The sequence below is a fragment of the Xenopus laevis genome, chromosome 5L (assembly GCF_017654675.1).
Source record: "Xenopus laevis strain J_2021 chromosome 5L, Xenopus_laevis_v10.1, whole genome shotgun sequence".
NCBI lineage: Eukaryota > Metazoa > Chordata > Amphibia > Anura > Pipidae > Xenopus > Xenopus laevis.
In genome coordinates, this window is record NC_054379.1 from 6351045 (window position 1) to 6363986 (window position 12942).

At 40.0% G+C, this 12942-nt stretch overlaps 1 protein-coding gene and 2 non-coding genes across 5 annotated transcripts in view; all 3 read right to left on the bottom strand.

Moving 5' to 3' along the window:
- The window catches only part of ttc7a.L (tetratricopeptide repeat domain 7A L homeolog), a 212277-nt gene that overhangs the window by 91944 nt on the left and 107391 nt on the right, over nt 1-12942 (bottom strand). For all 3 annotated transcript variants that reach the window (XM_041562490.1, XM_041562488.1, XM_041562489.1), the window contains exon 15: nt 2056-2216. In XM_041562490.1, the coding sequence (XP_041418424.1) occupies nt 2056-2216 (161 nt within the window). The remainder of the gene's footprint in view (nt 1-2055; nt 2217-12942) is intronic.
- On the bottom strand, nt 10271-10342 carry trnac-gca. The gene has a single exon. It is a non-coding gene; the product is annotated as a tRNA-Cys (tRNA).
- trnac-gca lies at nt 12011-12082 on the bottom strand. The gene has a single exon. It is a non-coding gene; the product is annotated as a tRNA-Cys (tRNA).

The window sequence follows — 12942 nt, forward strand, 5'->3', positions numbered from 1 at the left end:
CAGGGTCTCTCCCATTTATACTCCAGTCTCTAATTCAAATCAATGCATGGTTGTTTGGGTAATTTGGAGAAGGAAACTTCGGAAAACTAAGCAATCCGAGTGCCAATCCGCTGGCGATTTAGATTCTAGCCGGCAGGGAGGCAGTTCGGGGAGATTAGTCGCCCGAAGAAGAAGCGATTTGTTGATGTGTGATTGATCTCCCCCAGTAGCTTTGTGTGCCCCAGCCCTAAAGGTGAACCAAACTCCTTCAATAAAGTTACTTTGGTTTAGATGAGTTTTCCGACCCATATCTCATATTTTTCAGAACATTGTTACAAGTATAAAAAGATTCAGGAGGGAAGTTAATGTAGAGGAGACAGTGAGAGAGGAGAATGGCAGATGGTGGAGCAGGTTTGACAGATGACAAGCTTTGAGACAAATGTGTAAGTGAAGGTCTGTACAATCATAGACAGAGAAGGGGAGGCAGGTTATACCAGACAGAGTAGAGAGTTGACTTAAATATAAATGTGTCTGACACGGTTGAAGAGAAGGAGAGAAATAGATTCATAAATAAATAAAATCCCATTTTTACTTTCTTTAATGAAAAACAAACCTGTCTCCAAAATACTTTAATTAAAATTCATTTACTGCTGTGGATAGAAATTGTCAGACGGTCCCTAACTGCTCTGCAGGGAAACAATCATACTTATGAACAGCAGGGGGAGCCCCCGCCTTACTTCCCAGCCATGCAGAACTCAAGCAGCTTTGTTTGTTTCCCAGTAGAGCAGTCGGTGACTGTGTAGAGATTTGTATTGGATTTTATTTTACATCCCCTTTACTGTTTCCAACTCCAGCTACAGGGACAAAGATCATGGAGCCAGATTTTAACAGATAAACTGGGATTCTATTTGGAGGCTTATTTTGCTGCAGCCACTGGTTCTGCAGAGTTGGTGAAAGTTCGTATTAAACAATACAAAAACTATAAAATCCACATTAGATTACATGACAACACAGGACCCAGTGCAGTCTGTATATTCTGATTATTAATCAGTCTTGTGTATCGGCTTCTGGCAGATATTATTTGACTTGTGCTGTTTTGATCATTTATGACGATCCCTAAGCAGCCCAGATCACACTGAGCATGTGCACAGTCTTGGTCTTGCAAAGATGTATAACAAAGTAACAAGATGGTGACCCCCTGTGGCCAACTTTGAAAGCATAAATCATTTGTTTGATTAGGCTTGTGTTGCAGTAAATTCATGTTTATATTTAGTATACAAAATACAGTATAATACAGCCTATACCTGTATCTCACATATCCAACTGACTGTTGTAAGCCCACCTGGCTTTTTCCCAATATCCCGCTGGCCCAGTCCAACCCTGAACCCACAATGATCACCCAACACAGTGCACCAGATAGGTAAAGGTAGCCCCACTGAAAGACTTCTTCATCATGTTGCAAGGAGAAGGACAGGCTAAAAGTAAGTAAGCTTTATCAGAAAGTATATAAATACACCAGTAACCCCTCAAAGTAATGCTGCTCTGAGTCCTCTGTCATAAGAAACATCACATTTCTTTCCTTCTATTGTGTACTCATGGGCTTCTGTATCAGACTTTTTTCAGATTAAACCTCCAGGGCTAGGGCTTGAGCATGCTCAGTTTGTTCCTCTCTCCCTCCCTGATGTAATCTGAGCCCAGAGCTATGAGTGAGCAGGGAGAGACTCATGCAGGAAGTGATGTCACACCAAGCTAATATGGCAGCTGCTATCCTAAACAAACAGAGAGCTTCTGGAGCTGTTTAATCAGGTATGGTAAAACATTCCGCAGAATAGTGTTATAACTTGCACTATTGTGGCTAATCTATTGGCAATAAACTGCTTCAGGTAGCTTTCCTTCCCCGTTAATAGGGTCATTTAACACATATCAAGGAAACGTGATAAACAGGGAGAAGACAGAAGCATCAAAATGACAATTGTAAAAACCGTACATCCTATGAAGAAAGGGACCGCAAATAATAACTAATTAGACAGTCAAACAAAATTAAACAGGAATATTTCAGGAACAGAAAATAATTACCTAAAGTTTTCTGGATATTCGGATAAAGCCATGTTAATTACATCTATGGAATGCTGATACTGCTTCTGGGCTGACAGGAGTAGAGCCAATAAATGGAGACTGTGCAGGTCGTCCTTACGCAGCTTCAGCGCTTCTTGAATGTGCTCCGTTGCCTTTGATATCTACATGATTAGATATGAAATACATGTTGTATTAAATGTTTGTTCATCTTTAAATTAGGAATGCACCGAATCCAGGATTCGGTTCGGGATTCGGCCAGGATTCGGCCTTTTTCAGCAGGATTCGGCTGAATCCTTCTGCCTGGCCGAACCTGAATTTGCATATGTTAATTAGGGGCGGGGAGGGAAATTGAGTGACTTTTTGTCACAAAACATGGAAGTAAAAATGTTTTCCCCTTCCCACCCCTAATTTGCATATGCAAATTAGGGTTTGGCTTCAGTTCGGTATTCGGCCGAATCTTTCGCAAAGGATTCGGGGGTTCGGCCGAATCCAAAATAGTGGATTCGGTGCATACCTACTTTAAATTACCTTTCAGTATGATATAGAGTATGAGACAATTTCTTAGGTACAAAATATCAAAACTTTCTTCTGCTAGAACTTTTATACTTCTTATATGTGGGTAAATCGATAAGAGGTGCTCAAATGTTAGCTCTGCTGCCAAAAAGAGCTTTCATCAAATGTCCACAAAAATAGAAACAAATGGCACACTCACTTCAATGCTTCTGCATCAATTCAAACTGTTAACATTTTTATTTCGGTGAGATCCCAGCAGTTGGGATCTCACCGAAATAAAAATGTTAACAGTTTGAATTGATGCAGAAGCATTGAAGTGAGTGTGCCATTTGTTTCTATTTTTGTGGACATATGAGACAATTTCTAATGGGTTTTCATTTTTTATTATTTGTGTTTTTTTCTTATTGCTACTTTTTTATTACTCCTCTTTCTATTCAGGCCTCTCCTATTCATATTCCAGTCTCTTATTCAAATCATTGCATGGTTGCTAGGGGAATTGACCCTAGCAACCAGATGGCTGAAACTGCAAACTGGAGAGTAGTGATGGGCGAATTTGCACCGTTTTGATTTGCCGAAAAATTTGCGAATTTCGTGCAAAATTCGCGAAATGGCGAAAAATTCGCCGTTTTCAGAGGAAAACTCGTTTGAATTCGATTTGAGTTTATGAGTCGGTAACATTCGTTTGAATTTTAGACGTTCGAATTGTTTCATAAATAATGTACCATTCAAGTTGTGAGTACATTCGACTTTATCAGAGTAAAAAACAAAAAACTCACATAAACTTTGATAAATGACCCCCTAAACCTCAAAATTTTCTGGTCAGGCTTTTTGGGGAAAAACTTGAATTTGAATTTTTCAACATTTATTATACCCCGATACTTCAAAAAGAAAATCTGCCATCTCAGACCTGTCGAAGTCCTGTATAAGTCAATGGGAAGAGACGACTATCTCAATTTGAAGTTATCATGGTCAGGGTCGGACTGGACATTGGGGGCCCACTGGGTTGCCAACCTTGGGGGCATTGGGGTCCCCATGCGCATGCGTGAGCTCCGGCACGAGGGGCGCATGTGCAAAAGCTAACGGGGCCCAGCAGATTGGATTCTGGGGGCCGATGAGGGTCGGGGCCCACCAGGTTTTTTCCCGGTGCCCCGACAGCCCAGTCCGACCCTGAGGGCAAAAAAATCAAGCTTTTCGAGAGAAAAGGATGAAAAAATAGTGGAATTCGGATTTTCACTTAATTTTTTTTACCAATCCGATGAAATCAAGTTAATTTGTTAATAAAAAAGGCAAAATCAGGCATGGGAGTTTGGTCAAGCTTTTTTTTTTTTATTGGAACAATGAGATAAATTCTTATTTTAGTAAATAACCCCCTAAAAGTTAACGCACAGCTGCTTTCATGCCACGTTTCACTGAACTAAACACACAGCTGCCATTTTGCCAGCTGTTTGCTACTGACATACTACAAATATTTCGGTTGACCCCTGAAAGATCATATTCATTGACAGGTCAGAAAGAAAATGCAGCCCGGGGCCCCACCTCTGCTCTGCATGATCAAGCAAATAGCCAGAAACTGACAGTTTAGATTGATGTTAAGTGAATGTGTTTCTGCGCAGATGTTGGTGGGACAGTCCCTCAGGAATGCAGCTCCTGTAATGGCCATTATGTACAATTACTCAATGTAACTAAGTGATATTCTGTATCTGCCTATAATAAAATAAAACTCATCAGAATCCGAAAATTCAATATAGGACAACCAGGGCTGAGTCCAACTGGTGGATCGCATCTTCCCTTCAAGAGATGTTTAGGGCCCACAATCTCCATTGGCCTTTCTGGTCTGGTCCACTGTTTCATGGTATATCTTGGCGAGCGCTCATCTAGGCTATTTATACAGTATATATACCATATAGGCTTTCAGATATTTTGGGCACAAGCTCCCCTTTGTGCTCTAACAAGCAATATCTTAACCCAACAAAAAATGTTAGAAAACCTAGAAATAAGTGTATAAATGACAATATTCCACATAATCTGTAGCCCCATATATATATATATATATATATATATATATATATATATATATATATATATATATATACACACACACACATATATATATATATATATACAAATAATTCCAGTGGATTAGAGTTTTAATAAAAGGTTTTGTTTGAGTGATCTTGAGTAACTTTTGTAGACTAAATATATAATTCTACATTTAACTATGTAACTATATAAGCAGCTTGGTGGTTCACCTTTAAGTTAACTATTAGTAACAGAATGCCCAATTCTAAGCAACTTTTCAATTGTTCTTCATTTTTTCTTTTTTATAGTTTTTGACTTATTTGCCTTCTTCTTCTGACTTTCCAGCTTTCAAATGGGGGTCACTGACCCCATCTAAAAACAAACACTCTGTAAGGCTACAAATGTATTGTTATTGCTGCTTTTTATTCCTCATCTTTCTATTCAGGCCCCTCCTATTTATATTCCAGTCTCTTATTCAAATCAGTGCATGGTTTCTAGGGGAATTTGGACCCTAGCAACCAGATTGCTGAAATTGCAAACTGGAGAGTTAAATAAAAACCACGAATGATAAAAATTGAAAACCTCCTGCCGGCTTAAATGTAAATCGGAGGCGGGATGGCACTCCGATCGCTTCGTTTTCTGAAGTTGCCCGAAGTTTCCTCGTAAGGCAACTTCGGGCACCTTTGGAAAACGAAGCGCACCAATTGACATTCCGCCGGCGATTTACATTCTAGCCAGCGGGAGGCATTTCAGGGAGATTAGTTGCCCCGAAGAAGAGGTGATTTGCCGCTGGACGACTAATCTCCCCGAATCTGAGCGTGTGTTTCTGCCCTTAAGGGGTCGTGTAACAGGAGACACCAACAAGTTTGCAACCCTGGAGGTGATAAAAAAAAACTTCAGGAGTTAAATTCCCAGCCAGTGCTGAGACGAGCAGTAATTTGGTATCAGATGGACAGTCAGTTGTGCTGGGGCAGGAGACTGCTATGTGCTTATCAGACTCGTCTGCAGTTGGATGTGTTATATATATATATATATATACTGTATATATGTTACAGTAGCAGCATGTCGGATGCCGTGTAAACTGCTGTGAAGGGCAAAGAAATGAAGCCGTGTGTCACCGGAGAACTGACACTCCATTAAAGGGGGGCTGCCGAGCGGAACCCACAGATTGATGGTCCATGTGTCACTGCTAATTCTGTTAATAATGTTAATAATGTTAATAATGCTGCGGCTCAGGCTGCCAAGGACAAGAAATGTCTGTGAAATTAAATCTGATGATGAACTGGAACCACGTCGCTTCCCTTTAATGAACAAACATGAAGCCTTTGCAGCAACTAATGACATTAACGAGCCTTCTTAATTATTTACTGTATATTTCAATAATCACTTCTGTTGTACCACTAAATGTATGTGTAGCTCTTAATTATCTGTCTGTCTGTCTATATCTATCTATCCATATCTATCATCTATTGATCTGTCATCTATCTATTGATCTATCACCAATCTATCTATATTTATATCTATCTATCTATCTATCTATCTGTCTGTCTGTCTGTCTGTCTGTCTGTCTGTCTGTCTGTCTGTCTATCTATCTATCTATCTACTGTATCTATCTATTTTTATTTATAATCATCTATCTATTTATCTACCTATCATCAATCTATTTATGTTTATATATATATATCATCTATCTATCTATCTATCTATCTATCTATCTATCTATCTATCTATCTATCTATCTATCTCTCTATATCTATGTATTAGTGCAACACACCCTTGACCTATGCACCTGTTCTCCTCCCCATTTTGCTTTAGTCTGTCTTCTCTTTCTAACAGATTGTAAGCTCCTTGGGACATGGACCTTATCGTAACTGTGTACTGCTATTCCTAGCACTCCAGTGTATCTGTATTAGGTATTCTCGCCCAATTCAGAACTATACCTCTTTGTTTTCACTTCTTGTAAAGCTCTATGTATATTTGTTGTGCTATATAAATAATATTTGTTGCTATATGAATAATACAAATAAATACAATACAATCTACCTATCAAGTTTTTTACCATACTGCCCGGCCATCTGGACATTTCAGGTCAGGAGAGACGTTCCTTGGGAAAACTCACATTATTAAATGTATGGCTCTATGAGGAATCCCTTCATATTCTTCAATGGCAGATTGATAATCTTGGATTGTGTCCCAATCTACAGTTCCATTCATAAAATATTCAATAAGATGTTACTTTTTACACCAATGAGCTGTTTTCTTGACTATTGATGTTTTCATGTTTATACTTCTGTGTGTTGCATTAGTTGAATAATATTCAGTGTAGCAAATTGTATATATATATTAAAAAGGAGAACCTCTGGTTATGTTGGGGCCATAAAATTAATTTGCTGTGGGGCCCAGTATCATCTAGTTACATTACACTTGTGAAAAGTTTTGACAAGTCATCCTGTCATCCTCACTGAATGGCAGATAATCTGACATTTCTCCAAAATTTCATCTGGCAAACGTCATGTCTGCAAGTGCTCGGCCAATGAGACTGCAGCTTTCCTTTACTTCCAATCATTTGGGCTGTTTGCGCCAATGAAGGGAACTAAAGAGGGTGTCTATACATGTGTCCATACATGTGTCCATACATGTGGCTATACTTGTGTCCATACTTGTGTCCATACTTGTGTCCATGAGGCCTGTGGGACCATGTTCAGATAGCACAGAATATCAGCAATTGTATGGCCATCCCAAAACTCATTAAAACTGGCTGTTGGGTCAAAATTTTATACCCTTTCCCCCTGGTGCCATCATAATCATCACTCATATCCCAAGCCCCTTTGGCGATACCACCAGGAATATGCCACTCCCTTGGGTGATATCTAAACCTATACTCTGCCTATCTTACATGTCAACTGAGGTGGAGGGCAGGGGTGGGTATTTATGGCCATTGGCTACTTTGGGCCCGATACAGCTAGTGAGCTAAATTCCAAATCAGTGCCTCAGTAATCCCTTGTGCCCCTTGGTGCCCCTGCCTTGTACCTCCTGGAAGACATGAAAGGTAGGGAAGTCCCAGGAAATACAAATGTCGCTCCGATGTGCCACTTCTGTACTTATGTTCAATAGAGTAGAAGACGAACGGGAGCCTTAGAAAGCCACGGGTGAAATTCAAGTGCAAACCAAGTTTGCATTAAAAACATAAACAGGTATCCATCTTGAGACCCATTAGCTAAACTATCACCTGACGCGTTTCATGCCTCATTCTAGCACTTCATTCTCATCTGATGAAGTGCCGGAATGAGGCATGAAACACGTCAGGTGACTAGACATGTGATAGTTTAGCTAAAGGTCTCAAGATGGATACCTGTTCATGTTTTTAATGCAAACTTGGTTTGCATTTGAATTTCACCTGTGGCTTTCTAAGGCTCCCGTTCGTCTTCTACTCTATTGAACGCAACCAATTTGGGCTGGAGCAGAGTCCAGTCAGCGGGAGGCCACTGCACGGGTAAAGCTACAAAACCGCTTGACATGTCCTCTAAAGCTAACTTCTGTGGTTACGGCACTGATTTACAGTTCGTTAAAGGAGAAGGAAAGCTACCGAAGCAGTTATTGCCAATAGATTAGCCACAATACTGCAAGCTATAACACTATATTTATTCTGCAGAATGATTTACCATACCTGAGTAAAGAGCTCTACAGTTCTCTCTGTTTGTTTAGGATAGCAGCTGCCATATTAGCTTGGTGTGACATCACTTCCTGCCTGAGTCTCTCCCTGCTCACTCATAGCTCTGGGCTCAGATTACAGCAGGGAGGGGAGGAGGGAGGGAGGAGCAAACTCAAGCCCTAGCCCTGGAGGTTTAAGCTGAAAACATGAAGTCTGATACAGAAGCCCATGAGTACACAATAGAAGGAAAGAAATGTGCTGTTTCTTTTGACAGAGGACTCAGAGCAGCATTACTTTGAGGGGTTACTGGTGTATTTATATAGACCTTTCTGATAAAGCTTACTTACTTTTAGCCTGTCCTTCTCCTTTAATACATAAATGGGTGCAGCAACTTGCCCCTCTTCCGTTTAAATTAACATATAAATTAAATTTCACATGAGCTCAATAGAAAAAGAAAGCTGCGATAACTGGTCCTCTACATGGACAGTAATCTGTATTAAAGCAATGTGCAGATCTGTCCTCTTCACAAAAAAAACCTTATAATGCTCCGAATAAATCTGTGCTTAGGCAGCTGTGAAACTCAACTGTAAATACAATCTGCTGCAAGTGAAATATCCAAGGATTAACTCGCAGTTCTGCTGGCCAGAAATCCTACATGCTTCTGTAATTAACTGGCAAAGTCATCGTTATAAAAAAAGATCCAAAGCACAGAACAGAGCTCGAGCACAGAAACAGAAATGTATCTTTAAAACACAACAGCCCTAAATATTATGTAAATGATATCCTTATAAACAGTGCGTAGTGATGTCATCAGTTATAATCTGTGCTCAGTGATGTCATTTGGATCACATGACTCACTGAAACTTGTGTATTATAATAATGTTCCCCTTTTGTAGAATATAAGGATATTAGGATTCACCTTGAAGTTCACTTATCTTTATATTGTCAAGGAACTCCTTGGTGACTTATTATATACCTATATTTTACAATAGGAGGTACATTATTCACTACATATTTTATGTAGGTAAAAGTGTTGGAGTTAACGTAGAGGTGCCACCGGCAAAAAAAAGCTGATAAAATGACAGAAGTCAGGGTATACACTAAAAAGATAAAACAAATTCTCATCAGTCTGGTTGCTAGGGTCCAAATTACCCTAGCAACCAGGCATTGATTTGAATACGAGACTGGAATATGAATAGGAGAGGCCTGAATGATGTTTAATAAAAAGTAACAATAAAAATAAATGTGTACCCTTTCAGGTCATTTGTTTTTTTAGACGGGGTCAGTGACCGCCATTTAAAAGTTGGAAGGAGTCAAGAAGACAAAATTAAAAAACTATAAAAAAATAAATAAAGACCAATTGAAAAGTTGCTCTATAACGTGGCGGCTAAACCCAGTCGATCTCTCCCAATTAGGATGGTCAGACTGAGCAAAGGTCAATTAATTTGGTGACCTGACCAAGCAAGCTTTCTATACATGAGAAGGTCAACCCTAAATTACTAATAACCTATTAAAGGGATAGGTCACCTTAAAACTCAAAGACAATGAAAACATGTATTATTTGTATTATACGTGTATTGTATTATTTTGTGGGATAAAATAGAAAATTTATAAATTCCAAATTGTATTGTAATTAATAGGGATGCACCGAATCCAGGATTCGGTTCCCGGATTTGGCTTTTTTCAGCAGGAATAGCGTCCCTATCTGGACTCCTTCAGGCTGCTTCTTCAGGAGCAATGGCACCCTCCTGAGTGTTCAAACCACAAGAACCAACTGGAGATTGACCTAGAGCAGCTCCTTACCATCAGCAAACACTTCTGTTAGAATTTTTACAGTAAGTTCTACTGCTTTTGGGCATAGGCTTCTTCAGCCATTACTGGGGAGCCAGTAAGTGTAGCACAAGGGATTCACCCTCTTGAGCTCATTGCCATGTTTCAGTGCAGGAAAGGACACCAATTGAAAGTATGACTTGGCCTTGTTCTTTAATTTTCCCCCCAACACAAGTCTATTGATTTAACATAAAGCTGAGAAGGGGACACCTGGATTTGAACCAGGGACCTCTTGATCTGCAGTCAAATGATCTACCCCTGAGCTATACCCCCTACATTGAGGAGCAGATGTTAATCAACACAGGTGTGGTGTAAACTAATACCAACTAAATAGGGATCCAAAATAACTCACACGGACTTTACGATGAGAGAGGAGCAGAGACTTTGCAATGCGACAAAAATCATGTGTCGCATGTTCTAAAGAAAACGGAAGTGAAGGAGAAAATGCAGGTAAGAACTACATTTATCTGACTGTCGGATAAATGACCCTTACAGTCTCCTTTCTAATGTTAGTTTACACCTCACCTGTGTTGATTGATACCATCTCCTGTACCAAGTGGGGTATAGCATTTGACTGCAGATCAAGAGGTCCCTGGTTCAAATCCGGGTGCCCCCTTCTCAGTTTTATGTTAAATCAATAGAATCATGTTGGGGGAATAAAAGAGAAATTGGTTCCTACCCTACCAAGCTGAGTGCCGCTGGCTTCCCTGCACAGCCTGGGAATGGAGCAGCAGGAAGTGGAAGAGATGGGCGGGACTAGTAGGGTTTCTGGAGAGGTTTTCAATAAATCAACCTGAAACACTACTTTTTTAAGAATGTTCCTTCTATATTAAAACAAGAATAATGCATCGGCATGTTCTTCTTGTTTATACAAAACGGACTTCTTTAATATTTTGCTTTTACAAATGCCGCAAGGGACTGTTGGTTACAAAAAGAAGGGGTTCCAAAAAAAACCCCACTCAACACTATCCACACCAAAACCATGTGGAAAAGAGAGGGTGAATACATGAGGAGTATAGCTCGGTGGTAGAGCATTTGACTGCAAATCAAGAGGTCTGTGGTTCAAATCTGGTATAAAGTAAATGCTGTGAATTGGTTGGTTGTTCATGTCATCGGGTGATTTACTGTTCAGTTGTCAGATAGTGATGGGAATAAATAAACTCCAGTGAGTTTAAATAAATGTGTTGCCCATAGACTTCAATGCATTTTGGTGGATTTTCACTGTTTTGCGAATTTTAGTGTCAGAATCCTGAAAATGCTAATGTGTTCAAAACTAACTGTTGCAGTAAATCAAAACTATACTCTGATTGTGATAAAAGGGACACATTGATTTAGATAGAAAATCTACATATGGAAGAGCACCTTGTTGTCTCAGCATAAGGTACAGGACCGTGTCCAACAACTCGTCATCACTATCTGACACCTGAACAGTACATCCCCCAGTGATGTGAACAGCCAACCCTTACACAGGATTTATTTTATAATAGAAGGAAGTGAACACCTAAATTAGAGACTTCTTGTCCTGTAGTCAAATGCTCTACCACTGAGCTATACCCCCTCACGTATTTATACTCCCTTGTCCACACAGTTGTGGTGTGGGTAGGGTTGGGTGGGGTTTTTTTTGGACCTCCTCTTTTTATAACCAACGGTCCCTCGTGGCATTTGCAAAATGTGTAATATTGAACATCAAGAATGTGCCGATGCATTATCCTTGTTTTAATATAGAAGGAATGTTCTTTAAAGAGTAGTATTTAAGGTTGATTTATTGAAAACTTCTCCAGAAACCCTACTAGTCCCGCCCATGTCTTCCACTTCCTTCTGCTCCATTCCCAGGCTGTGCAGGGGAACCTGGTGGCACTCAGCACACTGTGTGGTAGGGTAGGAACCAATATCTCTTTTATTCCCCCAATATGAGTCTATTGATTTAACATAAAACTGAGAAGGGGGCACCTGGATTTGAACCAGGGACCTCTTGATCTGCAGTCAAATGCTCTACCCCTGAGCTATACCCCCTACGTTGAAACACAGATGTTTATCAGCACAGGTGAGGTATAAACTCAGATTAGAATGTTTACCCATTCTTAGAATATTTACTCCAAACTCTGTGTAAGTTTTTTTAGTAGAGTTATTTCTCCCTATTTAGTTGGTATTGGCAGCAGTGGGATGCAGGGGCTACAAGTACTGAGTCCTCAGGCCATTGTCTATCAAACAAGCTGACCAATCACGCGCTCCTTATCTCCTCCCTCAGCTCCTCCCCCTTTTAACTTGCTTCTGGCAGGATCCCTTAGAACACGCCCACCCCTCATCTGAACCACAGACAGGCACCCTAGGTGATTTAAAGTGGAGCTCCAATAAAGGGGCCATTTTTAAAGATAAGGATCATTTTTAGCCCATCATAAAGCCAGCACATATATGATTCATTGCTGACTAAAAGGTTAAGGAGGTTTTCACTTCTCCTTGAAGAAGGAATTCCCATCGTCAGCTAACAGTGCAGATTCCAGAATCCGTTATTTTTCTTTGAATATAAGGCGAGGTTCTCTTGAACCCTTCCACAACTAATTTGCATATGCAAATTCAGATTTGGTTCTGGATTCGCCCAAATCTTTCGTGAAGGATTCTGGATTTGGCTGAATCCCAAAATAGTCGATTTGGTGCATCCCTAGTTATTGATATTATTATTAAAGGGGATGTTCCCATTTAAAATAACCTTTAGTATGTAGGGCTGTGCCAACGAGATGAGTTGAAAAACAGGTTACCAGGGGCTTCTAAAGAAACTGTTCCTGGTAACTATAACAGACAAAAAAATTTTGTTTCTAAAACTAGGGATGCACCGAATCCAGGTTCGGGATTCGGCCAGGATTCTGCCGTTTTCA